This window comes from Sceloporus occidentalis, unplaced genomic scaffold (genome assembly GCF_023333645.1).
Source record: "Sceloporus occidentalis isolate IW3139 unplaced genomic scaffold, rSceOcc1.0.p SCAF_5, whole genome shotgun sequence".
NCBI lineage: Eukaryota > Metazoa > Chordata > Lepidosauria > Squamata > Phrynosomatidae > Sceloporus > Sceloporus occidentalis.
Genome location: NW_028316985.1, coordinates 155,733,609 through 155,760,148, shown reverse-complemented (window position 1 = coordinate 155,760,148; position 26,540 = coordinate 155,733,609). Strand labels below are relative to the sequence as shown.

General features: G+C 41.4%; 2 protein-coding genes across 3 annotated transcripts; one reads left to right on the top strand and one right to left on the bottom strand.

Annotated features, from left to right (window-relative positions):
- The first annotated feature begins 548 nt into the window (after positions 1 to 548).
- Positions 549 to 14,272, top strand: EXOSC9 (exosome component 9). 2 transcript variants are annotated; one of them, XM_089525863.1, is made up of 12 exons: positions 549 to 739; positions 2,380 to 2,474; positions 3,067 to 3,186; positions 3,294 to 3,396; positions 4,381 to 4,518; positions 5,078 to 5,160; positions 6,781 to 6,913; positions 7,814 to 7,902; positions 9,737 to 9,883; positions 11,331 to 11,521; positions 13,189 to 13,264; positions 14,028 to 14,272. In XM_089525863.1, the coding sequence occupies exons 1-12, from the start codon at positions 674 to 676 to the stop codon at positions 14,107 to 14,109; spliced, it is 1,323 nt and encodes a 440-aa protein (XP_089381989.1). In that variant the 5' UTR covers positions 549 to 673; the 3' UTR covers positions 14,110 to 14,272. The 2 variants fall into 2 exon arrangements, with proteins under 2 accessions (XP_089381989.1, XP_089381990.1); XM_089525864.1 differs by lacking the exons at positions 549 to 739; positions 2,380 to 2,474 and adding an exon at positions 2,490 to 2,736.
- Positions 14,273 to 15,833: 1,561 nt separating this feature from the next.
- Positions 15,834 to 26,162, bottom strand: CCNA2 (cyclin A2). Its single transcript, XM_089527057.1, has 9 exons — positions 26,143 to 26,162; positions 25,199 to 25,650; positions 23,113 to 23,362; positions 21,468 to 21,580; positions 19,977 to 20,200; positions 19,220 to 19,424; positions 18,526 to 18,639; positions 17,195 to 17,328; positions 15,834 to 17,029 (listed from the first exon to the last, which is right to left on the bottom strand). The coding sequence occupies exons 2-9, from the start codon at positions 25,628 to 25,630 to the stop codon at positions 16,981 to 16,983; spliced, it is 1,521 nt and encodes a 506-aa protein (XP_089383183.1). The 5' UTR covers positions 25,631 to 25,650; positions 26,143 to 26,162; the 3' UTR covers positions 15,834 to 16,980.
- Between the last annotated feature and the right edge of the window lie 378 nt (positions 26,163 to 26,540).

Below are 26,540 nucleotides of genomic sequence, written 5' to 3'. Positions count from 1 at the left end.
ATCCAGTTTGAGAGTGCTTTAACTGCCCTGGCTCAGTGCTAGGGAATCCTGGGAGTTGTAGTTTATTGTGGCACCAGAGTTCCCTCACAGATAAGAAGGCTAAATGTCCCACAAAACTACACTTCCCAGAATCCCCCAGCATTGAGCCAGGGCAGTCAAAAGCTGCCTCAAACTGGATTGTTTCTGTAGTGTGTGTTTTGGACCTGAGACACCCAAAACAGAAATAATCCGGTTTGAAACCGCTTTAACTGCCCTGGTTTGATGCTGGGGAATTCTGGGAAGTGTAGTTTTGTGAGATATTGAGCTTTCTCTGTCACAGAGTGCCACAATAAAACTACAATCCCCAGCATTCCCTAGCCCTGAGCCAGGGCAGTCAAAGCGATCTCAAACTGGCTCAGCGCTATGGAATCCTGGGAGCTGTAGTTTGTTTTGAGAGAGAACCAGTGTGGTTTGAGTGAGATATGTTTTGGACCACAAAACGGGGTTATTTCTGCAATGCCCCTCTTTTCCCCTAGAGGCCGCTGTCCTCCCCTTGACGACGCCGTTGCTAAGGAAGCGCAAGGGGTTTGGGTGACGCTTTTACAATGGCGCCCGCTCCTCGCCGTCTCCGTCGCGTGTTTGTGACGTCATCAGAGCAGAGCCGTAGAGGCTGCAGGGCTTAGGAAGGGGAGCCATGAAGGAGACGCCGTTGTCCAACTGCGAGAGGCGGTTCCTGCTGGGGGCCATCGAGGAGAGGAAGGTGAGTGGCTATGATCTTGGTAGTGTCAGGAGCTTATATAAGCATGGCCTATATGGCTCTTTTGGGATGGAGCACAGGATCATATTCTATCCCAGTGTAGTCCCCAAACTGTGCCCTTCAGGGGATTTTGGACTTCATCTCCCAGAATCCCAGGCTGTTGGCCAACACGGCTGAGGCTTCTGGGAGATGGAGTCCAAAAGCTCTTAAAAGGTACAGTTTGGAGATCACTATCCTGTTCTTGTTGTTGTGGTGGCGGTGGTGGTGGTGGTTGTGTGCTTTCTAGTCATTTCCAACTTATGGTAACCCAGACACAAATCTTATCATGGGGTTTCCTTGGCAAGGTTTGTTCAGAGGAGGTTTGCCCTTGCCTTCTTCCCCTGAGGCTGAGAGAGTGTGACTTGCCCAATGTCTCCCAGTGGGTTTCCATGGCCGAGCTGGGAATCAAGCCCTGGTCTCCTGAGTCATAGCCCATTGCTCAAATCTCTCCACCACCTTGGCCCCACAGCAGCCTCAGAAGCCATCATGTCCTTATGTGGCTTGCTCCCAATGGAAGATTACAGCGTTTTTCAATCAATTGACCCACAGGACTATGACTCTGGAGACCAGGGTTTGATTCCCAGCTCAGCTGTGAAAGCCACTGGGTGACCCTGGGCAAGTCACGCTCTCTCGGCCTCAATGGAAGGCAATGGCAAACCTCCTCAGAACAAACCTTGCCAAGAAACCCCCCTGATAGGGTCCCCATAAGTCAGAAACCACTTGAAGGCACAAAACAACAACAACAAAATCGCCATCACCGCTCACAATTCCCTACTTTTTACTGGTCCATTCTACAGTTCTCTCTCCAGCCCAAAACACTAAAAGTGATTCCAGAAAAGAATAGTTAAAAGTGTGCGAAAGGGTGGCAAAGAACAATTTCAGGGAAATAAGTACCATACTGTATTGTGTTATAGAAACCTAAGAACAAAATCTGCTGTGGCTAGAAGCTGGGGAAATGATTAGGTTTGGTGAGTGCCTGCTACCTTTCTGATAACTTCTCTGGATGGAGAATCTGGTCTCCTTTATATTAAACATTTTAGCACTTTGATATTCCTTTATCTGCCATCCTCACTCTCATGAGGATCCATTATCAATACATTTCATCAACATGGGAAATAAGAGCTAAAGTACAGTACCTACTCTATCTATGGATTTGCAGTTTAGGGATCGGTACTCCAAGAGAGCTCTAGTGCCTCATCAAAGTACAGATCCCAGAATTCCATATGATCCCATCATGGCAGTTAAAGTAGCATCAAAGTACACTGGTTGTGCAGTGTGAAAGGCACCCAGTGTATCATTCTGCAGCCTCACCAATAAGCGTTTTCCTACCAGCCAGGATTTCAGTGTTATTAAAGGCTGCTGCGTAGGCAAAAGCCAGCCCACGAAAGTTGCAGCCATGCAGATGCAGGATTAAGGAGAGGGATTTTCATTAAACTTCTGTGTCCACTGCTGGCAAACTTAATGCTGAGGACTGTAAAAGCAAGTCAATCTAATCTTTGTGATGTGATTTTTCACCTTGGACACAGCTGTGTCTGTATTTTTGTTGATCGCCTGCATAGCCCTGCATTTCACATCTGTGACTCTGCCCTGTTTTGATTTTACAGCGTCTGGATGGACGACAGTGTTATGACTACAGAAATCTCCGCATTTCCTTCGGTGTCGACTATGGCTGCTGTATTGTGGAACTTGGAAAAACTAGGTACCTCAGAATAGGGGATACAGCCATCACTAATTGAGTTCTACCTTGTTGAACATTCATCGATCTACCTTCAACTGATGTCTTCATTTGCTCAGTCCTCAACTGAGACAAATCCTGAGTGACCAAGTTACTGTCCTGTTCCTTATAACATGAAAAGGAAAGGAACAGATGAAAGGAGTATGAGTAAAACAGGTTTGAAAGGGCCATCGCTCAGTAATAGAGTACATGCTTCACAAGATGAAGGTTTCAGCATTTTTTTAAGGTACTGCTGGCAAAAAACCCTGCCTGAAACCTGGAGTGTAAATAATACTGAGATGGATGGGTCATCTGTCTGACTCAGTGTAAGGCAACATGTTGTGTTCCACACCTTCATTTTCTAGTGCTACTTGGGGAGTTCGTATGTGTGATATCATTTCCTGTCTTCTCATGTGGCAGTGCTACTTGCATGTTAATTAACTGTATCAAGTAAATGTCAGCCTTGTGTAAGAGATGTGAATTTTAGAATTCCTTCTTATTTAAAAAATTTAAATAACCAATAATTAGTTGAAATTTTATTCTAAAAGTGTGTGTATGTGGTGGCTTCTCTTTGTAGAGTTCTTGCACAAGTGTCATGTGAGCTTGTCACCCCAAAGCCGAATCGTGCAACAGAGGGAATACTTTTCTTTAATCTTGAACTCTCTCCTATGGCATCACCTGCTTTTGAGCCTGGAAGGTATGTGACCCTGCTCTACCCTAGCGTCAACAAGGAGTGCTACCTTTAATATGTTTTGGTTGTCTTTCACAACTATTAGTAACTAATGGTTTATTGTTTAATTCTAGACAATCTGAGTTACTTGTAAAACTGAATCGGCTATTAGAAAGATGCCTAAGGAACTCCAAGTGTATAGATACTGAATCTCTCTGTGTTGTTGCTGGTGAAAAGGTGTGTAATTGCATTAATTTTGAAATATAAACACTAATGATGCTATAAATTAAATTCTGTGGCCTAAATCATATTGTTAGTTCCCACTTAAATCAGTTGTGGAATTCTGAGATGACACTTATATAATTCCCATTCATTAAATAGGTCTCTTTTTTTCTTTCCTCTTCACACTTTTCTTCAGTAAAGTAAACATAGTAATTGAAAACTGAAAAATATTACAAGATACATCTAAAGCCATCAAACCCATAAGTCCTTTCCTTATTCTGAGCTGAGGTTTAATTATAGAGCAGACCTTTGATATCAGTGGGATTTAAATTAACTTAAAACCCATTGAAACTTGTGAATTCTGAATATACTTGGAAATATTTAGGATTATGAAATCTCAGGCAAAGATTTAAGTTTCTGTGTTTGTACAATGGCCAGTACATATCAGATATTTCTGAAATAACAGATGGTAATGATTTACCAACAATTTTATCATGAATCTAATTAATTTTTTAAGGTGCAGTACATTAAGATAAATTAGACACTCACACAACTTTATAACCATTATTAAATTTCTTAAGAAGACGTATCGTATTTGGCAAAGGTATTTTAGTTTTTTTTTAAAGACTATAAATAAAGATAAAGAAAATTATTATAGATATTACTTTGCTGTGACTTGAACTCAACATTTTTCAGTGTGTGCAACTGAAAAAGCAATGTTGAATATTCCTTTCCTCCTTTTTTTTCCCCTTTCTACTTTGTGGGAAGCCACTGAGACTTGATTGGGTGTATGCTCACATGTAGATACACCATTGGACTCACATGAATTTTGACTTCTTGCTCAGGAATCATGTTTTCTATAGTTTTTAACAAGAAGATAATCGGTAAATGCATGACCAATTTAGGGTAGAGCCTTTGGACTGATATTTGCTGATCAGTAACATCACTCTTGCTATTGCTTGAGGAGAGAGAATTAAATTGCCTTTTTTTTCTTCTAAGGTGTGGCAAATTCGTGTGGATCTGCATGTGCTGAATCATAATGGAAACATTATTGATGCTGCAAGTATAGCAGCAATTGTGGCACTGTGCCACTTTCGGAGGCCAGATGTTTCTGTGCAAGGAGAAGAAGTAACACTGGTATTTTACTTTTCATTATTTTTGCAAATGGCAGTTGTGTATTAATTTCAGTTTTGCATGGTCTGCTTTTTAAAAACTAGAATGCAGATTTTTTTAAAATTAACAAACTAAGACAACATGCTTGGAACATCTTAACAATTAAAATATTTCTTATTTGTATTAAGTAATCTTGAGTACACATTCTTGCTTAAGATCAGTTGGATCAAGGTCCATCCTTCTTAGCGGTAATCCCAATGTACCATAGGTGGTCTATCAAAAATTGGCTGGTAGGCTACAAATCCTACCAGCATCTCACCAGTATATAAAATATGTATCCTAGCCATTTTGGATTTGTAATAGCAAATTTGAACTCTTACCTAAAATATAGGGGTGAGAGTTGGAAACTTGTAACTTTATTAAGACATGAAGAGTTCTCAGTGTTGACTTAAGACTCTATTGAAACAAGCGCTTTATCATGCAAAAGGTTTTATCTAGCGCATGGAATAGTTATGTATTTTTTGCTTTGTCTTTATATATGTAAATGGCTAAGTAAAATATTGTTGTATATTGCATTCTTCAGTACACACCTGAGGAACGTGATCCTGTCCCACTGAGTATCCACCACATGCCTATCTGCGTAAGCTTTGCTTTTTTCCAGCAAGGGTAAGTTAACATTAGTCCATTGGCTAAAAGCATTTTGTCAACATTACTAGATTCAGACACACATAAACCAATGGCAGTTGTTGCTGTTAACTGCCATCAAGTCGACTGACTTTTGCTGACCTTATGAACAACAGGTCATGCAGACTCGGGGCCATAGCTTCCTTGATTGAGTCTATCTATATGAAATGTAGTTGTCTTCTTTTCCTACTGCCTTCTACCTTATCAGCCATTATGTATTTTCAAGTGAGTCATCTCTTCTCAAGTGTCAATTTAGTCATCTTGGCTTCTAGGGAGAGTTCAGGCTTGATTTGCTGAAGGTCTGGAAACCATGCCCTGTAAGAAGGGACTTAGGGAGCTGGGGATGCTTAGCCTGGAGAAGAGAAGGTTAAGAGGTGATATAATAGCCCTGTTTAGATATTTGAAGGGATGTCATGTTGAGGATGAGGCAAGTTTGTATTCTGCTGCTCCAGAAACTAGGACATGGAGCAATGGATACAAACGATAGGAAAAGAAATTCCACCTAAACAATAGGAAGAACATTGTGACAGTAAGAGCTAATTAACTAACACACTCCCTTGGTGGTCTGCTCCAACTCTGTGATTCTATGCTCCATGATCCATTTATTTAGCTTTTTAGCAGTCCATAGTATCATCAGAGCTTTTTCACAACCACAGTTCATATTACTTTATTTCCTTCATATCAGCTTTCTTCATTGTCCAGCTTTCTCAACCATACATAGAAATGTGAAATACAATGGCATGGACCATCCTAACGTTTGATGTATTGTGAAAAAAAAGACACTTCTAGGATCTTGTTTAGTTCCTTCATAGCTGCCCTTCCAACTCATAGTCTTCTGATTTCTTGACTGATTTCCATTCTGATTGAAAGAGCTAAGAAATAGAAAATCTTGCATGAGAAATAAGTGTAATGGTAATTACTGCAATCCCTGCTGTTCCCTTTCTTGGGGACCAGAATGTGTATTTAGTGTTTCCAGTCTGTGGACCATTCTTTTGTTTCCCATATTTGTTGACATCTTTTAGTTAGAAGTAGAGCAGATTCTGTCCCTGTAGATTGAAGCAGCTCTATTGGTATGCCATCTGTGCCTGGTGATTTATTTCTCCCAAGTACCCTGCATGCAGCTTCACTTTCTAAAATTTGAGCTTCAACATCTTTGAATGAATTTGTCATCTTTTTAATGTAGTTCTTCTGTGTATTGTTTCCATCTTTTTATTTCTACCTAGCCATCTAATGTGTAAATATCAGTAATTGAGAGGTTTTTAAAATATATGATGGTATGCTTCTCCCCATTCCCTTTCCCCCTCTTTTTGATAATGTGAATCTTTTGGGGAGACACTTGTCTGAAAAATAATTAAAATGTGAAAAATCAGTATTGTACATGGTAACATGGCTGGTTTATGTGGTAATACTCATCTACATGTGCTTGTAAAGTACATAGAAATAAAACTTGCATTAATGACATTAATTATATGCCTAATATTTTATCTTTCTAATCATTTATAAAAATAAAAATAAATAAATATTGTCTCAGCCATTGAGTTTTCATTTTTTTCTCTCAGTTTATGTACAGATCTTAATGTTTGTTGTTTAAAATTATTTCAGGACCTACTTGTTAGTGGATCCTAGTGTGCAGGAGGAGCGAGTTATGGATGGCCTCCTTGTGATTGCCATGAATAAGCACCGTGAAATTTGTACAATTCAGTCTAGTGGTGGGATTATGCTGCTAAAAGACCAGGTAATAAGATTTCTGAAAGTTATATGTCAATCATACCCTGTATGAATAGTCAGTCTCCCAATAATTGGTTGAGCCCTTTGTTATCATATGATATAAAGAATCATAAAAGGTTGTTTAGATTGAACTGGATAGGAAATTTAAAACTAGTGAGTTAAATAATGAGTTGCCAGGAGAGTTCTGCTAGCCCTGGATTAAGAGGTGGTAAAGTTATTGTTGTTTTTTCTCAAATCCTTCCTTTCCCCAACAGCTCCACTTCCCACACTCATCTGGAATGGGATAGGAAGAGGTGTTTAGAGGAAAGAGTGGACAGAAAAGAAACAGCAGTCATGCCTCCTTCCAGTGGGAAGCCTCTACCAGATTTTGAATCCCTGTGTGAACAGAAAAGCCATTCTGTTTGCACAAGAGAAAGTCTGGATCCATTGCTTTGTGTACAGCATAAATATGGCAAAAGCAGAGTAAAATAGAAGAATTGGCATACATTTGAATAAGATCTGCAAAGATTTTACATGAAACAATTTTTTACTTAACCTGGACTAGCCTTCTACTGGGACACAAATAGTTGGTGACAGTGTGAAAATTGCAGATTGTAAAAAACATGCCATTCTACTAAAGCACCAGAATTTTAAAAAATGTAAGTTTTAACTATTCAACAGGTGAGCAGTTCCCATAAGCTTTTAAATGGCATAGATACAAGCGCTTCATGATTTAGTTTATACTGTGATCTTTTCTTGTGAACTGGTCTCTCAGTATCTGGATTCTGAGCCTTATGTGGATTCCCTGTCTTCTTTCCCCAGGATTTAAGAACTGGGTGATCTCTGATATGGACTAAACATAACCTGTGATTAAGATTTTTTTAAAATTTGTGTTTCCCTGTGTCATATTTTTGTTGGTTTATTGCAGGTTCTGAGATGTAGCAAAATCACAGGGGTTAAAGTAGCAGAAATCACAGAGCTCATTCAAAAGGCCTTGGACAATGACCAGAAAGTTAGGTGAGTTTTGAAAAGGCTACATGGTAAAGGCATTTGTGTAAAATTGGTCTTCAACCTCTGCGGGTTTTACTTCCACGAATTTGATTATTGGCAAGTTTGTCACTGTCTCCACTGCTGGTTTCCAAGTCTTTCACCTCCGTGTCCACCTCCTAGGACAAAACTGCTGCAAAAATCTCCTGCAGTGTTGTCTTTCTCTTCACTCTGCTTCTTCTTTCTGTCTTCTTTCCCACCAACAGCCCCACTCCAGTCCAATGGTGTATGCAGTCTGCAACTGAGGCAGCTTTTGCCCACTGCTGATCTGCCTGTTCTGTCCACTCACTTTCCCTCTCTCTGGCTGGCTTGCTTTGTTTGTCTCATTTAGTCCACACACTTCTCTGGTAGACTTTGTATTCCTTCACTGCTCACTGGGTGCATCTGCCCCCTGCCCTCTCAGGCCCCCAGTGACAACATTAAAGCAAGGCCAGCTAACATGAGAGTAGTTGGTTAGGGGGAAGCAGGGAAGAAGGCAAAGGGATGCTGGATGTTGCTGCTTCTGTAAACATCTCCTTCCCTACTTCCTTCCCCCCTTCCCACTCTAGCTGGCCTTTAAAAGTTAAAGGTTTTCTCTTGACAAGATTGTCTAGTTGGATCTAGTCTAGTCCGACTGTTGGGGGCAGTGTTCATCTCTGTTACTAAGCCAAGGTTTTTGCCTTGTTCCCCACCCACCCCTTTCCACTCTTTCCCTGTGATAATCCTTCAGTGCAGGAATGTGCATGTTAACGCTTTGCAAACACCAACATGTTGCTTCAGGAAGCATGCACACTACAAAAGGATGGTATGCCTGACCCCATGCATGGTGATGTAGTGGTATCATCTCTCCTCCTTTTTGTGTGCAAAAGGAAGTTAAAGTTTAGGAACTAATTTGGGGGTATAGGAGCAGTTGAAGTGGTGGCGGTGGCAGATAGAGGAGTTGTGAGGGAGGTTTAGTTCCCTCAGCCTAAGGGTGGATAGTCGAACAATTTTTGTTGGTGATGTCACTGTTGGGAAAGAGTTTGGAAGAAAAGGTTGGTGCCTGCCTCCTATTGTATCATCTCAAGTTCTTGGTTTTTTAAGAGTCCAATTTTTCCCCTGGAAAGGAGGAGGGGGGAGAGAAGTGCGCTGGCTGGCTGTCATTTCTGCTATCGCTTAGCTGCTCAGCCTGCCCCCCTCTTGATCTGAAGCAGGCGCATGACAGGCAACACACAGGCTCAGCTAGCCAACTTGCCTTTGCTTTGGCTCCTATCATGTGCAGCTCTGCTGCAGGCAGGAAGTGGGCTGAGCAACTGTCAAGCCTTCATCCCCCCCACCCCCGAGAACATGGCAGCCCCCTATGAGTCAATGGACCACAAGTTAAGGACCACTGGGTTAAATGATAGTCTGTGCCCATATGAATCATAGCCTGTGCCTCTGATATGAGCATTGGAGGGCCTGCTCTCTGAACCATCTTAGCAATGGTCTGACTGGCTTATACCTAGGACAGAGTCTTTTAATTCATGGTACCAGAGCTGTGTAATTCTGTTTCCAAGGTGATATGTCAAGCCCAGTTTTCTTCCTCTTTTTGATGGATTCTGGAAATTATTTTTTATTCAGGAAGGACATGTAATTGATTTCTTCTATTTTTGTGTTGATGTATTTGTACTTGCTTTCTTATCTCACTGGTGTTAATTGGTCTCTAACTTTGTGAGGGAGTTCTAGGACAGGAAGAAATCTTTTCCAAAAGGCACTTATAAAACAATGAGAATAATTTATAAAGAATCAAAATACATTTTATTTTGTAGAACATTTCAGTTGATGTTGGCTTTTTCCTTCTTAATAGGAAAGAAGGAGGAAAATGTGGATTTGCCGAATCGGTTCCTAACCAAAGAATAACTGCGTTTAAGATAGAACAAGCCCCGATTGACACTAAAGAAGTACAAGAGCAAGCTGAAGAAATAATTGCCAACGCACTCCCTCCTTCCGAAGTGTATCTTTTAAATCTCTCTCTCTCTCTCTCTCTCTCTCCCAATATATATATATATGTTAGTGATTATATGAGTGACCTTTATTGGGCTTGTGGGCAGCACTCAAATCCTTTATGAGTGCTGCCCACAAGGATCCCTTTCCTTAGTTGTGTCAGAAAGTCTGGTATGCAACAAAACATGACTTTCCCTTTCAGTGGCTCAGAATATTTCTTGTGTGTGCCTGCACACATTCATACAAATTAATGTCCAAAAATGGTAAGATTATAGTGCTATAGAGCTGTGATAGGGAGCAGAAATCCAAGATACTTCATGGTCAGTTCAAAACATAAAAAAAAAATAAGCTGCAGCTTAAATTTTATACCTTGCACATTGCTTCACATACTCTGCTCAATGTCTGATCATCACACAATAGAATGGAGAAGAAATATGGGGGAACTGGGAATGGAGGGGTTTGAAGAATGCCCTAGACTTGGCTTTTGATGGCAGATGGGTATGCATCCAGCAAGGAACAGCAATTTTAAGAAACCTTTTTTTTTTTTTTTGAGGGGGGGGGGAATGATTTCTGCATGCTGCTCTGTAGCATAAAGTTCTCTGGGCAGCTTATAATAAGTAAACATAAAAAGATGCACAGAAGAACATTAGACCATAAAATTGGACTAGCAAGGAGACTAGTACCAGGCAAACATTCGCCAGTGTGGAAAGCATATGTCCACTGGGGACATGGAAAAAATACACTGACTTAGGAATTCACATAGAAACCTAGTCTTTTTTCATCACTAATTTTGTTGTGCAGTGCAGTGATTAAATACCTGGACTGCAGCCACTCACTGACAACCATAAGGTTGCGAGTTCAATACCAACCACGGTTCAAGCTCGACTCAGGCTTGCATCCTTCTGAGGTCGCTAAAATGAGTACCCAGCTTGTTGGGGGCAATTAGCTTACAGTTGTAAACCGCTTAGAGACTTAGTTCAGTATGAAGCGGTATATAAATGAAGCTGCTATTGCTATTAACCCAGATACGATGCTAACTTATTCTTTTGGTTACCACAATAGCAGTACACCTCACTACTGGGAAATCATGTTTCCAAGTAGAAAATATGACATATCTCTTGCTGCGAAAGATTTCTGTCCCTCTTTAGCAAAACTTTGACAAAAGGTATATTTGTACAGTATATGTAATAAATTAATGATGGCTGCTAAACATTAATTATGTTGAAGGATATCCCAGAGTGGATAAATTATGCTACGTTCTTTAAATATGGGTTTTCAATTTCTATAAGAGCATTTCTCCATCCTATAACTATACTGTGAACAGCATTCAGGAGAGGACAGGCTTTGTTTCTCTGAAGTCTTGAGCAAAACACAGCACAAGGTCAAGGGCATTTCTGAGCCAGAAAACCCATCAAATCAATTTTTGATAATTTCAGGGTTTTTCTTAATGAACCTAGTTTGGCCAAGCCAGTTTTGTGGACTGCTGGCACAGCCCAGATTGCAGAAGGACTTGAGAATTCATGGGGAGATTTTGAGGGATCTGAAAGAGAAGAGGACGAAGATGAAATTGCTCTGGATGAACCTATAACAGTAGAAGACCAGAATATGGAAACAGGAGATGCTGGTGTCGGGGCCAGGAATCGGAAAGGTTGGTATGATTTTTTAAATTAATATGCATTTTAAAATTGTTTTGGCTAAAATGGAATAAGGTGACATTGGGCCTGAACAGGCAGGGCAAAATAAAGCTGCTTCGAATCACTTTGGAGGTATACTATTTAAATGATGCATGTGTCCTAAAAGGCCTGAAGCTGTGCTAAAGTCACGCTTCAGTCCTAAGGACTGGAGTGAAGCTTTGGTGCAGCTTCTGGCTTCTTACGATGCGTGTTTCATTGAAACAGCATACCTTCAAAGTGACCTGAAGCAGCTTTATTATGGCCTATCTGTTCGGGCCCATTGAAAGCCCATTTCAGTAGTTCTGTATCTACAATGCATACCCTTCCTGAGTATACAGAATGCATACCTTAGTATACAGAAATATGAACGCATGCTGTGTTACATGTTTCCAACTTATGGTGACCCTAAGGCTAACCTATCATGGGGTTTTCTTGGTAACATTTGTTCAGAGCTGGTTTGCCAATGCCTTCCCCTGAGGCTGAGAGCATGTGACTTGCCCAAGGTTACTTAGTGGGTTTCATGGCCAACCTGGGAATTGAACCCTGGCCTCCATAGTCTAGTGCTCAAACCACTATGCCATACTGGCTTTCAGAAATATGACTGGATGACTGCAATACTAGTCAGTTGAATGTGCAGCAGGGAGATAATTTAGAAAGTTTTTACAGCCGGATGGGAATCCTTTTTAGTTTAAACATTTTCTAACTTGCCAGGAATAGATGTTTTGTCTGTGTTCTACATTGGATTCCTGTTAAAAAAATAGAACAGTAATAGCCAAATTTTGGAAAAAAAATTTTTTTGGACTACAGCTCTCAGAATCTTCCAGCAACATAGCCATGGCTACTAGACATGTTATGGGACTTGTACAAAAATATTAGGTAATTATAAAAACAAAATCCAAATACCTAAAAATAAAGTGCTCTGTCCTTTTGAAACCCAAGGTATTACACAGGTCCAGGCCTACATTTGACAATATGCTGTTACTAAACTGGGGAAACAATGAGCCTGTTTCAGTTATCGTGTAGTTTGAAATAGCATATGTAAGCTATGCTTTTGGTATGAGTGCTGTAGAATGGGGAGCCAGCATGATATAGTATTGGGCTAGAACTCCTGAATACTAGAATGTGGTACCTGCTCAGCCATGGAATCCTGTTGGTTGATCTGTTGCTGTTGTGTCCCTTTAAGTCATTTTCAATGTATGGCATCCCTAACAGCTAGTTTTCTTGGCAAGATTTATTCAGATTTGCCTTTTCCTCCCTCTGAGGCTGAGAGTGGGATTCACCCAGTGAGTTTCTATGAGTAGGGATTTCAACCGTTGTCTCAAGTCATAGTCCAGTACTCAAACCACTACACCACACTGACTCTCTCTTAGTCACTTAGAGTAAGGCAGTGGTAAACCTGAGTAAACCTTGCTAAGAAAATGCTACAGTAGGAGTTAACTTGAAGGCATGTAACTGTAAAGTCATGTGGTTTTTCCAGATTCCATACCTAACCAGAGATTTAGTGTGCTGGTGTGGATAATTTCCATGTGTGGAGGAAGAATTGTGTAAGGATTATCTTAGAAAAGACCCTATGGGTACTGTCCTGAACAAACCAATCCTTGGAATGTGAATGTAGTGATTGTGTTGTTTTTGTAACTTCCAGATGAGGCAATTGTTTTATCTGACAGTGAAGAGGAAGATGTTGTGATTCTAGAACCAGAAGTGACACGCAAGAACAGGTAATCTTCCACTATTGTATTTAGCAGGAAAGATGGTTTTGACCAGGCTTGTATTCTCTCGCTAGTAGTCTTGTTTGAATGGCTCTTGCTCCTTTGGCCAACAAACAGACCATTCTTTCTCCCTGTATTCCAAATATTCTTACTGGCAGGGAGTAACAATGAAATCACTCCAACTCATTGGAGGGCTAAGTTGGCATCATTCCTGATGTCATGTTAGTCCTGGGAGGTGGCTGGCAGTCTCCCAATAGAGCTGGGTTGTCTGACTGATGGCAGAAACTAGAGTGCTGTTTAATGTAACTTAAAAATGAATCTGGAACCAGGATGTCAGCTCCTACAGCATGATTAATAGAGCAGCATGTTTTCTGCAACGTTAGATCCATACTCTGCAGCTGCAGTAGGCCATTGATCTCAGAAAATTTAGTATCCTCAGGGCCTTGGCATTATTCCCATCAGCAAGTTTTTAAGGACTTCAGGCTATCTTTAAGATGGGATAGGGTGGTAGTGCATAAAGCAGTAGGAAATGACACAGAGAGAAGCATAAGGCTTTACTGTTGTGCACACATTCAGTGATCAGTGGTTTTGCTCTCAAGTGCACTAAAGATTGTAACACTGTATGGGTCCATGTACATACCTCTATTAAAGACAGATATGCTTGGCTTAACTGAAAATTATATGCAAGAAATTAAGACATTGATTAGCCACTAGCAACAGAATGCTAGAATTTTTTTTATATGTATGCTTAAATTCCTTTTTCTCCCCACAGAACAGAGACTTCTCTCAAACAGGACACAATAAGTAAAAAAACAGGTTTGAAAAAGAGAGGGAAAAAAAGAGTTGCTAAATAAATGGATATTTTGTACATTTGACTTTTTGTGCCCAAAGCCAGTATTCCTTTAAAATAGCTTAGTTTATGTTGCTGAAAAGAATTGTATTGGTGTGTTTATGCCTCATGAGGGATATAACAATTTATGCATAAGTCTTTTTGTAATAAACCCTTTTTTATTGGTCTCTGTTTCTGTGATCATGTTATAAATACATAATTAGTTAGGACAGAAGCCTACCATAAGGGTCAGGTCAGGTTTACACTGACCAGAATACTCTTGGCTGCTTCCAGAGCATTCTGGCTCTGAAGCTGTTCCAAATTCACCGTTTTGCCTGGAACAATGCAAGGTAGATGTCTATATACACACCCCGCTGTGCCCTAAGTTACTCCAAGGTTGAAAACAAGGAGCCTAACATTGATCACATGTATACAGCTGCCTGGCATTCTGGATTTTCATAGAATCATAGTTGGGCCATCCAGTCCATGCAGGAACTCACAATCAAAGCACTCCTGACAGATGACCATCCAGCCCAAAAGAGACTCCACCACACTCTTGAGGGAATGTGTTTGTCAAACAGCTCTTACTGTTACTAAGTTCCTCCTAATTTTGAGGTGGAATTTCTTTTCCTGTAGCTTGCATCCATTGTTCCGTGTCCTATTTTGTGGAGCAGCAGAAAACAAGGTTGCTCCATCCTCAATATGGCACCCCTTTAACAGGGCGATCATATCACCTCTTAACCATCTCTTCTCCAGGCTAAACATACCCATCTCCCTAAGTCTCTCTTCATGGGGCATGGTTTCCAGACCCTCCACCATTTTGATCACCCTTCTCTGTACATACTCCAGCTTGTCAACATCCTTTTTGAGTTGTGGTGCTCAGAACTTTCCAGTTTTTTTAATGCAACCAAGGGTGCTTATTCAGTGAGGAACTGGCCTTCCCTTGTGAAGACAGTCTGCAGTTGAACTGGGGCTTTGGCCCTGCATTGTGTAGATGAAGTAAAGTGAAGGCAGTAGGGAAACCAGTATAAATGACTTGTTAATCCAGTAAAATCTGTGCAACTTTCCTGTATATATCTGTTCAGGCATTCATGCAGGATCATGTGTATGTTCCTGGCTTTGAGCCTATCAGCATCAGTAGGGAGTGAAAGGAAAATATTTTGTACCTTCACAGAGTTTGGGGTCTTGTGTATATCACATGACAGCAATGTCAATTAAATCACTTTCAGTTCCAGAGTATAATACAACCAGATAGGAAAAAGTCAAGGTTTCTGTGAAGGCAGTTGCTTTAGACTCAGCATGGGCCGTGACTAAGCAGTAGAGACAAGAGTTAATAGCAGTATTAATTCATGCCACATATGTGCAGTTTGATACCTTCAACTTGTCTTAGACTGTACTTCCCATAAGCCTCATTCAGCATGGCCAACAGTCAGGAATTAGCAGCTGGAAGTTGTTGGTGACATGTGTGCACTTAGTCCAGAGTTCTATACGCATCTCATTTTTGGACACTGTAAAACACACATTTAGTACTCCCCTGGCAGTTTGCATATGCTGTGTGATGGCTGTTTATTGTTCAGCAAGAGGGCATCCAGGCAATATGTAGTTGCAGTTTTGCTGGAGATGTGGAAGGGCAGTGTTAGCTGTCTTCTAGCCAAGTGCCTTCTGTCCCCCTCTACAACAGCTGAAAGCTACTGACACCATTGCTCTCTGAGTGTATTTGGTATATGCAATCAAATTACTGAGACCAAGTCCTTTTTCAAGGATTTTATTGACCAGCTTCAAGATGGTTAACACTTAGGTCTTTCCATGCATTGGTTTGTCATTCATATCAAGCAGTGCTACTCTTGGTTACAGGAATCCAATTCTATTTGAGTATGACTAAAAAAGTTCACCACTCTTACAATTTAGAAGTCCTTGAGATAGAATTTAATTTGCACAAGACACCCACTACTTCCATCCTGTCTCAGCTGCTGAAAATAATTATCCGTGCCATGCCTTTTGCCAATTACACAAGCTGCCCATAGTAAGGACTATGCCCATCTTCAGGTAAATGAAGGCAATATGCTCTGAAAGCAGCAATTTTGCTGAAGTTAACTTCATGTACCAGCTAGGAGCAATGCATTATCTTTCTAATTGAATACATTTGTAGGTCAGGAACTTTGCTCAAAAGCAACAGAATAAACTTAGTCCCACTTTATGAATTCAGTCAGTGAGTATAACACAGGAATTATTTTCAGAAAAGTAATAGCTACCTATGTCCTGTATGAAAGGAAGACTACCTGTTCCACCCAAACCGAGCTACTATGAGTTTGAGCAAAAGCTATTAATGCAATGTGTTAAGAAGCCACTTTAATAGCACACACTAAGGGATACTATCTTTGGCAGCTTGTACAAATATCTAGCAGCCAGGTAATACTGCTTGAAAGCAGGAAGTGTTACAGTAGCATCATTTTTAAAATCTGAGATTACTAGGCACTGGTTGACTTTTCTAAAATGTGGCTGCAACTTAATTATATATGGAGTCTGCAGAGGAACTGAAAACTCTTATCTTGTATGTGTCGATCAACTCCTCTGCGCTATCTTGATTTGTCATTTAGAGTCAGCATCTCCACTGACATGGCTCGTCTCTTAAAAAAGTAGAACAGTGACACCCAAGTGGTGTACCAGCATGGTTTCAGTCTGTTTCATCAAAACGTTAAAGAAGCTCCATCTAAGCACTTAGAACAAGATTGCATGTACAAAAGTTTACATTAAAACATTATAAAAGTAAAAAAAAAAATCCATAATTTTCTATGGTAATATACCAGAGTGATCAAAGTCTAAATACAATTTTAAAACTGTACATTTGCTGTTTGGGGCAATATACACCTTTGAGATGTCAAGTCTTATTTGACTGTTATAGGTTTAGTCTCTCTGGAGGGTCAATAAGCGATACTGCATTGTACCTGGGGGGAAAAAAGCATTTACATTAACTATTATTTATGCTCTCTGGCATGATAATCATGTTCAGTTGTCAATTTTATCTATGTAGGAATTATTTCAAGGAAGTTCTGCAGTCCTATAACTACATAACAATTAAAGAACAGCTCCAGTCAGAGTGTAGTACTTACTTTATAGCCTTGTATTTCTCCCGTATAGACTGTTGAGTATGCTGTGCAGCTCTATAGTAGGTTTTGTGAAGGTCCATGAGGCAAGGCTTAAGATTCTCAATTGTGTATCCTGTCACTTTAGCAAGAGCATCCGTCTATGAGAAACATCAGACATTTACTCAGCTTCTTATGTCAACACAGAGAAATCATTTCTAAGCTTCAGAACTCCTATGTGACTAACCTGGATTTTGACACTGTATTATACAAGCCATGTCTTCCTTTCATAAAGTATAGGGAAAGCTTTAGCAGCAAGGCACATTAGACTGTTATTCTCTCCTTGTTCAGAACCATCCCTATAAACATTGCTAAGAGGTAAGATTAGTTGATTAAGAGAAACAGGAGTCTGAGGCTACCTTTGTGTGCAGTATGAATTTTGTATGCTTGAAGAGCGTAATAAGCCTGATCTAAGGGTGTTTGTAAAGGTAATCTTTCATCTTGGCTAAGCATAGAATTTGTGGCGTATAGTCAGGGTTAAAGGCTTCAGACTTTTACAACTAGGAAGCAGTTGATAATACTGGGACAGAGAAGTAGGTTCTATAGGAAGCGCTGGTGCATAGAGGAAATACCATCCAGGTGTCAGCTTATAGGTAGAGTATGAAACTAAGCAACACTGGGAATGTACATACATACATTTTACTGGAATTTTCTTCTGATTAACATTAACAGGACTTTATTATTATTACTTGGCTGTTCATTGGTTAATGTCTTCCAACAAAAAAAGACTATGAATGGTAGACATAATTGAATTCAAAGTAAATGAGTTAAATGCATTTTCTCTATGTTCATACATGCCTCAAGCACAAGGCTTATCTAGGTCAAAGTCAACTGAATTTACCTACTGACTTCTGACAGTCCTTTTCAGGTCATTTCTCAAGAGATAAAACTAAAAGAGCAAAATAAGATTCAGAGAAGTCACATAAGGTTAAAAGGCCTGAGCGGGGGGAGATCAATGAAGTAGTCAGGTCAAGCCTTCCTAGAAGATCTTCATTACCCAGGCACCTTGCCCAGGAAGGTTTTATTGGACTAGGACTCCTAGAGTCCTGCAATCACCATTGCCATCACCCATGCTGGCTAAGTGATTTGCATTGTAGTTCAAGTATAACTTTTCCAAGAGCTGACCTGGTTCAAAAAAGCCCCGTTTCCTGTTGTTCTTGCCTTACCTCAGAAAGCCTGGGTAATCTGTGGAAGGCGTACAAAGATAATCTCTATGTAGTAGCAAGCTGAAATAGATGTCTAGAAAGTTCTCTCTTAATATACGTGTGTGTAGGAGGCTTAAATGTTTTTATACTTACCCAAGTTTTCCCAGAAAGGGTATAGTTTGCTATGTGAAATGCTGCAGCAGCAATTAATGATGGTAAATATTTCAAGTATGTGTCAGCATCAATTAAACTCAGTTCTCCCAAGTACTGTAGAAGGGAGGAAAAGGCTTATTAACATCCATTAGTGATACTAATATATTGTTGTACATTGTCCCAATCAAACCACACAAAGTCAAGCCTTTTCTCAAGATCATTTCAGATTTGGAAAATGGTGGAAGTTCAAAATGAGTAGAGTCGCCCCTCCTTTCTCGTGGACTTGGGATCAGCATTCGTGATTACTCACAGAGGGGCGACCTCTGTTATTCTCAATGGGGCATGCCCCATTCAAGCCTATGGGGCTTGAATACTTGTGAATCTCTTTGGGGGGGGGGAGGTCTGGAAGAGATCCCCCGCAAAAACAGAGGGTCAACTGTATTAGCAAATTTTATTTAACATGCTAGTTAATAGCCTGTTCTGCTGTGTTTTTACCTTATGGAAGCTATAGAGATAAGCTATCAAGCCCACACATACAATGACAGACAACTGTTAAATGCTGTATCTCCAAAACAAGTTTGTATCTTACAAGATATTGTGAGAGCCTCACAAGTGTTTGGTTAACTAAACAGAAACACTTTCAAAACCACCTCAGATTTACAGTTTGCTTTTCTAAGTAATTCACAAAACTTACCATTGCCAGGTTTTCCACTTGGGAACTAGATGGCTCATGTAGGAAGTACTGAGTGAGGAACTGATTTATTGTAGGAGCTGCCAGGTCAAATGACAGGACTTTCAGAACTAAGTGCTCCATCCTGAGGACTTGCTTCTTTGTGTAAGTGTCATCTGTGATATAAACAAATTCTGCAACTTCAGGAGGGTAGATTTCTTCAAATTTTCTACAGTACAAAGGAAAGCATTATTTTATAGTGCATCATCCTTGTTCTGAGTAGCCAATGCTGTTAGCACCCTCCTCCTGTGTTTATATATTTGTTATGTCAGTATCGGTGCACTTTAATACAAATGCCAACTTGAAAAAAACCTTGAAAGCAGACAAGGAAAGGTCAGTTCCTGTTCTGTACTGGGTGCCCCAATTTGTTTTAAACATCAGAAAAGTGTTAAATCATAGATAGGGAATAGCTATCCCAACAATATCAGAAGGGTCACATAGTTGCATGATTTACAACAGCTTTTTTTAAAGAAATTAGCACAGATTTTATAGTAACAATTACACACTGGTTACACATTAAAATAGGCAATGTTTAAATTCCAGGAACACTTGCAAATAAGAGCTTGACCAGGCATCTGTCTCTAGTAATAGTGCCAGTCTTGTACTTAGCCATAGATAGTTCTCCCTGGCTTATAAAACCTGAGTGAGAAAGCTTAATTTTTCTTGAGACAGAACTTTATGTATGAGTAAACGAATATCAAAACACATTTAGTTGACTTACGAAGCCAGCAACATGGCTGCAGTCCCCACAAGTTGAAGTTTCCCTCTTAGCACTGACATTGAAGAGAGAAACCTGTCAATGTAGTTGACAGCCAAGTGCAGTGTTTCATTTTGTAGCTTGTATTCTTCACCAACCTCCACTAGCCAGTCCACAAGAATAGCTCGCATGTTATTTGTAATATCTGGCTGCTTCTTCATGTAACCCACTTTGGGCTTGCACTTCACCTATAAGAAAAAAGATAATTTGCCACTTAGAAGTGCTATGTTAATTGGAGCCAATAACATTTGCACTGGGAGACTACTGGATGCCCAATGGGGGAAAGGAAAGGAAATAATCAAATCTTCACTGATTTGTCCAATACCTTACTCTAGGTTTTGAATATATGCCATCCAATTCAGGCTCATTTGCACATAGTGCAGAAGTCAGCCTCTTGTTTAGACATATAGCAAACATGATCTAAAAGAAACCTAACTGCTCACTAGCTGGTAGAGACCTAATTTTGTTAGGATGCAAATTTACAAGGATTTTCTATGGTAGTAGAGGCATATTATTCATAGAGTAACTAAGATGCCCTAGCTTTACTTTGGTTTTCTTCTCAAGCTTCAAGTTATGCCTTCTAAGGGTAGGCCAAGGCTGTTACCAGTAGCTGCATAAGTTACTCAGCCATAGCTGTCCACCTTTTGTCCCATCTATGGAGCAGCCACATACTGCATCTCTTATCCTAGTACCATACTTCACTTGCTGCTCTCCCAGGGCCAATTCCAAAGCTGGATACAAGGCAACTTAGAACAGATGGAAGTAGTAACAGGGCTTACATGTGTCAGAATTCCGAATTATGGAAGCTGAGGTCCAATCATCAAAGCTTGGGACCCACTATGCAATAATAATAATAATAATAATAATAATAATAATAATAATAATAATATACCGCTATTCCTGTGTAGATCATAGCGGTTTCCAACCAAAAAAAATACAACAAACAACAATTATAAACAACATATATCCCCAACTATGTGCAAACCAACCACCCATACCAATTAAAAACTATACAACATCTAAAACCAATTATCATACAAAACATTAAAACCATAACAAATAGCTGGATTGAACAGTATACATCATCAAGGGGAGATGATGACATAATGACATAAGCTTGTAAGAATTTGTCCTGTCTATGCAACTGAAACACAACTGCCTCCACCGAGTCCATTAATGTTACAACTATGAGCATCTAGAAGACACAAGCCTGTCTGTTTTCATTCTGTGTCCTAACAACATTCTATGGACTTCATGCAATAAGCCCAAGGCATGGATCGTACACAAGGTAGGAATCAGGTATGATGCTGCAACTCCAGAAAGATGATTAAACATACCAACTTCACATGTCTGTGAAACTAGAAGAATCCCATGTCAGTCCATGGCACAATGTTAGAGGGGACGGGAATTGATGACGTAGAATACTACACCCCCATGTATATGAATTGTTCTTACCTCCATTTCCCTAAGATATTTATAGATGTCTTCAATGTAATCTGGTACATGATTAACATTAATTCTGTGTTCTGTCTCTTGGACTATTGACATATCCATAATACTTGGTGACCCTAAAATCCAAAATATACATAAATCAAAAGGTTGAGAAAAAGTTCTGTGAAACATATCTGTAAGGCGGGTAGTGGTTGCTATGAAGCAGAGACTTAGTTCTTTCTAGACCAAAATTGTCCTTATACCATAATACAATTTTTGGTATAGACTTGAACAAGTTTTTAGTGACAAACTGTAACTCCTGTTTAAGCAGCAAGGCAAATTTGTGCTCAAACTCTACATGGTGTGCATCTTCCAGTCATAATTACAGTATTGTTTTACATTATGCGATTCCTGAAATGACCACAAATCCAGAGAATTACAGCTGCAAGGATTTACTGCCTGTATGACCTTAAATTCACCTCCCTCACAAACTAGACAGGTTTATGAGAACCAAAGTTCTTTCCAGAGAAATGTCTGAATGCGCTCTCACTTTAAGATTGCGATGGCCAGGCTTGGTGTGATATTGCAACAGGCAAGAATAGCGGATACCAAATTAAGGGACAGCACATTTACTGTTAATCTACTGCAACCCTTAGGACTTCTGTGTTCAGCAACATGGAACAGGATGAGAGAATAGTGCTTGATAAAAGGTGTATTTTGGGGGAAGGCAACTTAAGGTGTACTCTCCCGCCCCATTCAAGACATATGGGGGATGCTGCTCTAGTTCCACAACTGAATTGGCTTTCAAAGGGATAAACATACTGGTCTAAGTTTAAATCTTTAAATGACATGAGAATAATTTGGTTCCAGAATAAGCTCCTGAAACATAACTGTGGCTGGCCTGGTACAGCCTTGCATAGACAGCTGCTGTTGCAACAAAGCTGTTGGCTTCTATAGTCCTCCATATTCATGGATTCAGCCATCCACGGCTTGAAAATATTGTTAAAATATATAAAACTTCAAAAAACATACCTTGATTTTGCCATTTTATATAAAGGATGCTATTTTACTACAACATTTTATTTGACAAGACTTGATCATCTGTGGATTTTGGTGTTCATGAGGGATTCTGGAACCAAACCCCAGCAGATATACCAAGGGCCCACTGTAGAAGCAACTAGAAAGTTTTTGTTTTTCAAAGTCAGAAACCATCAGATGCTAACTTGGTTTTTAGTTACAAGGTGTATGAACCTCTCCTATTACTGAAATCTATTATATTTGGATTCATTAGAACTGTCAAGACTCAACAGCATCACATATAAACAGGAAATTCCTAAACACATCAAAGACTCCAATTACACATACAATGGGCCTTTGGTATCTGCTGGGGTTTCGTTCCTAGATCCTCCATGGATACCAAAATCCGTGGATTTCAAGCCTCATTATATACAATGGCATAGTGAAATGGTGTTCCTTATATAAATTAGCAAATTCAAGGTTTGCTTTTTGGAATTTATATCCTTTTGGAATATTTTCAAGCCATGGATGGTTGAATCCATGGATAAAAAAATCTGTGGACATGGAGGGCCAACTGTAAACATGATGTTCATGTGATCAGCAAATACTACTATTCAAAGCTTATGCGGAAATGAAAGAATATAGCCTCTACCAGAACTGAGATCCATTGGATTGTCTATAGGTGTCAGAGGCTTCCTGGTTCCTACTGAAGCAACAGCTGTCCTCAGGCCCAGGGCCTCTTCACTAGGCAAGGCCTTTTTGGAGATCCGTTTCTTCTGCCTGGTGGCATCAGGCTCATCCACGTGAATTGTGAAGGCGGGCTGCTTGTTCCCCATTTTGCCCAACGGGACACCGAGACAGTTCTCATCATTTGTACTCCAAGGTATTTGGGAGAGTGGGACCTAGGAAGAGAGTTCACTATTAGTAACCAAACATTCAAGAGCAGGCTGGTGTGAGCCAGGTCAGTCTCTGCGGGTCCAGGCCAGTCAACCTGACTTAAAGCTACTTTACAAGAATTCAAAGATACAGCCATGTTAGCCTATAGAATCAGTATGTAGAGAGATCTTGTACCACCTTTTAGGCTAACTGAAAGAAAGAAAAGATGGCAGCTTGAGTTTTCATAGACATAGGAAGCAGACTTAGGCCTACGAAAGCTCATGCTGCCAACTTCTTTCTTTCAATTAGTCTCAAAGGTGCTACAAGACCTCCCTACATGCTACTTTACAAGGTAGTTGTAGGTTTTCTTCCTACAAGGAGGGTAGGAAGAAAACCACCAAAACCACTCTGCATCTCTGAGCCATGAATGGGATGGTGCAGCGGTAAGATAAGCAGCTCTGAATTGCAGGTGGTCTTCCTCAGCTCTGCCATGAAACCCACTGGGTGGCCTTGGGCAAGTGACACTCTCTCAGCCTCAGGGGAAGGCAATGGCAAGCTTCCTCTGAACAAATCTTGCCCAGAGAATACCATGATGGGGTCACCTTAGGTTGCCGTAAGTCAGAAACAACTTGAAGGCACCCAACAAACAAAAAGTTTAACGGCCAAGCTAAGGAAGATCACTTGCACTATTGTCTGTTGGGTGTCTTCAAGTTGTTTCCGACTTAAGGTGACAAAAGGTGGCCCCATCGTGGGGTTTACTTGGCAAGATTTCTCCAGAGGGGGTTGGCCATTGCCTTCTTCCAGATTGTTTTGGTAGAATCAAAGGCATAGCTGTGTTATTCAATATGTAGAGAGATCTTGTAGCACCTTTGGGACTCACTTAAAGAAAGACGTTGGCAGCATGAGTTTTCCTAGACTTCAGTCTACCTTCCTCAGATGCTTTTTAGAAGCAGAGTTTAGTCTCCGAAAGCCCAGGCTGCCAACGTCTTTCAGTTAGTCTCAAAGGGGCTACAAGATCTCTCTTGCTGCCTGCCTTCAAGTAGTTCCCAACCTGTGGTGGCCCAAAGGTGAGTCTGTCATGGGGTTTTCTTGGCTAAGCTTGCTCAGAAAAGGCTTGCCATTGCTTTCCCCTGAGGCCGAGAGAGTGCTCCTTGCCCAAAGTCACTCCTCAGTTACGGTTTCATAGCCAAGCCATCCTTTGTGTCCCTTGGAGTCATTTCCACATTAAGGCGAATGGGGTTTCTTCTTGGCAAGGCTTGCCATTGCCTTCCCTTGAGGCTGGGGGCATGGGGCTTGCCCAGGCCTCCCAGTTAAAAGCTTAATGGCCAAGCGAATGAAGTCCACTTGCAAATAACCGGGTGACCCTGTGAAAGAAAGAAGTTGGCAGCATGAGCTTTCCTAGGCTTCAGTCCACTTCCTCAGATGCAGGCCTCTCTGGGGCAGAGTTGGCGCCCAAGCCCTACCGCCCTTGGCCCTCCTTCATGTCCCCTGGCCCTCCCTCGCTCCCTCCCTTTTCAAGGGCCCTCAAGGAAAGGAAAAAGCTCCCTTCCAGGTTCACCCTCCAGAGGCAAAGAGCTGGCGAAGATAAGGCAACAGGGGCTGTATCCACACTGGAGACGTAACCCGGTTTGGCTCCGCTTTAACTCTTTTGTGTGGCTCTTTGCTATGGAATTCTGGGAGCTCTGCTCCGCTCTGGGCCCACAGCAAACTCCAACTCCCAGAATTGCATAGCAAAGAGCCAGACACAGAGTTAAAGCGGAGCCAAACCGGGTTATTTCTCTGGGCGGGCTGGGAGGCCATTCCACAAGCCCCGCCACGCTTTCCTAAAATGGCGGGTGGGGTCTCCCTCCCTCCCTCCCTACCTGGGGCTGGGCTGAGGAGGAGGAGGCGGAGGCGCGCTGGTTGGCCTGCAGGAGCCCCAGGGCCAGACGGTGGCCATAGCCGCCAGGGAGCTGGGCTGCAGCGGCTGCGGTCCCCTTCGGCCCCGGAGGGATGTTCTCCTGGTTCTCCAGATCGGTGGAGGCGGCGGCGGCAGCGGCGGAGGAGTCCGTCATCATGATGGCGCTGCTGCCGGGATCGGGAGCCGAGGAGGGACCCTTCCTTCCGCAGCGCGTCCCCTTCGCTTTTTCTCTTTCTGGGCCCCGCCGTTCAAGTAGCCCGCGACGATTGAATCGGCCAATGGGAAGGGAGGCGTTGCTGACGTCACGGCCACGGGAGCCCGCGAAGGCCGAAAAGCTCCACTGGGCGGCGGCCGCCCTTTGAGGCGGGGGCGGGGCTTCTGTACTCGTTGCCATGGCAGCAGTTGGAGTGAGGCCTAGTGAGGGAAGAGAAGCCTCCTGGGAGTTGTTGTTGACTATAACATTTAATAATAGTTATTTATTTATTTATACCCAAAAGGCTATCAGAGCGGCATACAAATGGCTAGACCTTTCTCTGTCCTCCACTGCTGTGCTTTCTCCCTCTTGTGTGCCTCTTCAAGGCCTTCCCGATTTAAGGCCTTGAAGAGGGTTTGCTCTAGAGGGGTTTGCCATTGCCCTCCTGAGGCTGAGAGAGTGTGACTTGCCCAGAATAATTCAGTTAAGGTTTCATGGCCAAGCTAAAGGAAGACCACCTCCATCTTTTGTTTGTATGGTGACCCTATAATGAGCAAACCTTGTTTCTTGGCAGTTTCTTCATCCCTTGGCTGAGAGAGTGTGACTTGCCCAGTGGGTTTTATGGCCGAGCTACCATTCGAACCCTGGCCTCCCAGTGACTTAGAACACCAGACCACTTCGTCTCAGTGTTCTGCTCAGGTCCACATTCATACCTGTGACCTCCCTGGCAAAGTCCATTCATCTGGCATGTGGCCCCTCTCCTACTGCTTCCCTTCACCTTTCCTGGCATTGTTGTCTTTTCTAATGAGTGGTGCCTTCTCATGATGTGGCCAAAGTACAACAGTCTGTTTTGTCATCTTGGCTTCCAGTGAGATTTCTGGTTTGATTTGTTCTAGGGCCCATTTGCACTCTTCTCCAGCACTTCAATGAGGAGGGTTTGTGAACAATACAACAGAACAATACACATGCAAATCACTCCTGCATTCCCGGGCTCACACAGTATATATATACCCAACTTTTCCAGGCAAGCATTCTCTGAAGATGCCAGCCACAGATGCTGGCGAAACATCAGGAAGAAACTGTGCTAGAACATGGCCACATGGCCCAAAAA

Coding starts and splice junctions, on each gene's coding strand:
- EXOSC9 (XM_089525863.1), top strand. CDS start 674: ATGAAGGAGACGCCGTTGTCCAACTGCGAGAGGCGGTTCCTGCTGGGG. Junction 2,475..3,066: donor GTGGAACTTGGAAAAACTAG/GTACCTCAGAAT, acceptor TTCTCTTTGTAG/AGTTCTTGCACAAGTGTCAT. Junction 9,884..11,330: donor GCACTCCCTCCTTCCGAAGT/GTATCTTTTAAA, acceptor TAATGAACCTAG/TTTGGCCAAGCCAGTTTTGT.
- CCNA2 (XM_089527057.1), bottom strand. CDS start 25,630: ATGGCAACGAGTACAGAAGCCCCGCCCCCGCCTCAAAGGGCGGCCGCC. Junction 23,363..25,198: donor CCTCCTCAGCCCAGCCCCAG/GTAGGGAGGGAG, acceptor CTCTCTTCCTAG/GTCCCACTCTCCCAAATACC. Junction 19,425..19,976: donor GCAGCCATGTTGCTGGCTTC/GTAAGTCAACTA, acceptor TTTGTACTGTAG/AAAATTTGAAGAAATCTACC.